Here is a 2,411-nt window from a genome sequence, read left to right as displayed (position 1 = left end):
TATGGGAGGAGAGTTTTTCAAACTCAGATGCAAGTGCTAGTTTTAATGATTTTATGGACACGATCCTTTATTATTATAATATAGCATTTCCAAAAAAGACTTTATATGAAAGTGACAAGGAAAAATAAATGGATTACCCAAGGCATAAGAAATTCTGGTAAAAGGATGAGACTGTTAAATGGTTTTAAAAAACAGCATAACCTGTCTAGGGACATGCTGGAATATATCACCAGATATAAAAAAATACAAGAGTGTTATGAAAGAAGCAAAAAAAATAGAAAATGATAAGTATGTTTCAAGGTCTCAAAATAAAATGAAAGCTATGTGGCATTTAATAAAAAATGAAGTTGGTAAGTCATGTAAGGGTGATAAGAAAATCCAGCTGTTTAGCGGTACAAAAATAATATCAGATCCGCAAAGTGTGGCAGATATGTTAAATAATTTCTTTGTTGAAATAGTTGATGACCTTTTAAGTCAAAACAACAATAATAACAAAAACACACAGTGGCTGCCCTAATACCATATTTTTCCATCCAGTCACTGAATATGAAATAGAGTGTGTAACAAATAGCCTAAAAGGTAAATTATCTGCAGGATATGATGAGATACCAGAATATATTGTTAAAAAATGTATAAAATATGTAAAAAGACCACTGGCTCATATTTTCAATGCCTCTTTGAGCTCAGGTACCTTCCCAGAAAGATTAAAATTAGCTGAAGTAATACATCTGCATAAAAAAGGGGAACCTGGATTCACTGGCCGTTCCCCCCACCCTTAGTCAACACAACACCATATATGGTCTTAATCGCTCCCCACTGCTCCCATTGGTCCGTTCTCCCTAACCAACCACCCCCTGCCTACTTCATATATAAGCAGCGACTTTCACATCCTATCACTACAGCTACTGCTCTCCGCATTCCAAGCCATTCAACTGCTCTGAAGATGGAGGCGCTACGTTCCTCCGAAACGTCGGCCAAAACGAAGAATACACGGTGCCTAAACCCAGAAGACAACTTTCTTCATTGTCATCGCCGTGAAAACCTCAAAACTTACATAGTATTCCTCTATGGGGAGGCTATCCATCGACACATTCGTAGACTCGAGACGCTGCGTACCAAGAAGTCCAAGCTACTGTGCAACCTTCCCTTCCTCCTTAGATCCTGAGACCATGGCATCATACCTCATTTCCTTCAGTTCCAACACCACATAACCTCTGATGCTGCCAAAAGGATCTACAGACGCACCAGCTTTTCTATGCTACGTGAACGCATCCACTACACAAGGCGAGAACTGGACGCTGTCTCAAGAGAGATGATTAAGTTGCATCTTTTCTTAGCCCGTGTCCTGTCCGCAGATGATTGGGACCTAATCAACCGCATCACAACCCAGAAAGCTGTTAATATCGGTGACCAAGCAAGAACCAGACAGTGCAAGAAGTTCATCAACTTGCAGAAGACACAACATCCACCCCAACGTCATGAGAACAGGAAGACCGTGGTCAATCTAAGTGGTGTGCCCTTGGAAGAAGCGGCTTACTCTGCTCTGAGCAAGGGCCTGAACTTTGCTGTAGCCCCTAGTTCTATCCCTGTTAAGGACATCCTGTGTGGGGTTGAAAAGGCTGTAATGGTCCTACCGGAAGAGACTGCAGAGGAGATTCGACAGGAGACAGTCAGGATCCTCAAGGGCTCAAACAAACCCAAGGACAACCTCACTGGTGCCGAGAGAAGAGCTCTCCGAGCCTTAAAATCCAACGAGACGCTCACGGTGCTTCCGGCCGACAAAGGTAATGCTGCCGTGGTTTTGGCTACTTCTGACTACAACCAGAAGATTGTGCTCTCCTAGAGGACAAGACCTACAGGAAGCTGAAGAAGGATCCCACTGACTCCATAGAGCACAAGACGTTGCTTCTCCTAAAGAAGTCCCCGTTCCCTGAAGAGATCTGCCAACAACTACGACCACAATGTTCCAGAACACCAAGACTCTATGGGTTGCCCAAAATACACAAACCTGACGTACCATTAAGACCTATTATCAGCACCATTGGCTCCCCCACCTATCGATTGGCCAAACATTTGGCTTCCCTACTTAACTCCTTCACCTGTGACTCCCCACACCACGTGAGAAACTCTGCCGAATTTGTCCACACCATAAAATCCCTCCGGTTGAACCCTTGTGATATGATGGTTAGCTTCGATGTGGTATCGCTTTTCACCAAAGTGCCTATCAAGGACACTATGGATCTACTAGAAGGAAACTTCGCCGAAGATGTTTTGAGACTGTTTCGCCATGTCCTAACCACATCCTACTTCAGCTTCAATGGCCAGTTCTACGAACAGACTGACGGTGTAGCCATGGGCTCTCCACTATCTCCAGTCATCGCCAACTTCTACATGAAATACTTCGAGGAGAG

General features: G+C 43.6%; 1 protein-coding gene across 1 annotated transcript; it reads left to right on the top strand.

The window, feature by feature from the left end:
* The first annotated feature begins 1,255 nt into the window (after positions 1-1,255).
* LOC111864165 lies at positions 1,256-1,843 on the top strand. The gene has a single exon (XM_023851227.1). The coding sequence runs from the start codon at positions 1,256-1,258 to the stop codon at positions 1,841-1,843; it is 588 nt and encodes a 195-aa protein (XP_023706995.1).
* The last annotated feature ends 568 nt before the right edge of the window (positions 1,844-2,411 follow it).

This window comes from Cryptotermes secundus, unplaced genomic scaffold (assembly GCF_002891405.2).
Source record: "Cryptotermes secundus unplaced genomic scaffold, Csec_1.0 scaffold1762, whole genome shotgun sequence".
Lineage (NCBI taxonomy): Eukaryota > Metazoa > Arthropoda > Insecta > Blattodea > Kalotermitidae > Cryptotermes > Cryptotermes secundus.
This window is presented reverse-complemented; position numbering and strand designations above follow the sequence as displayed.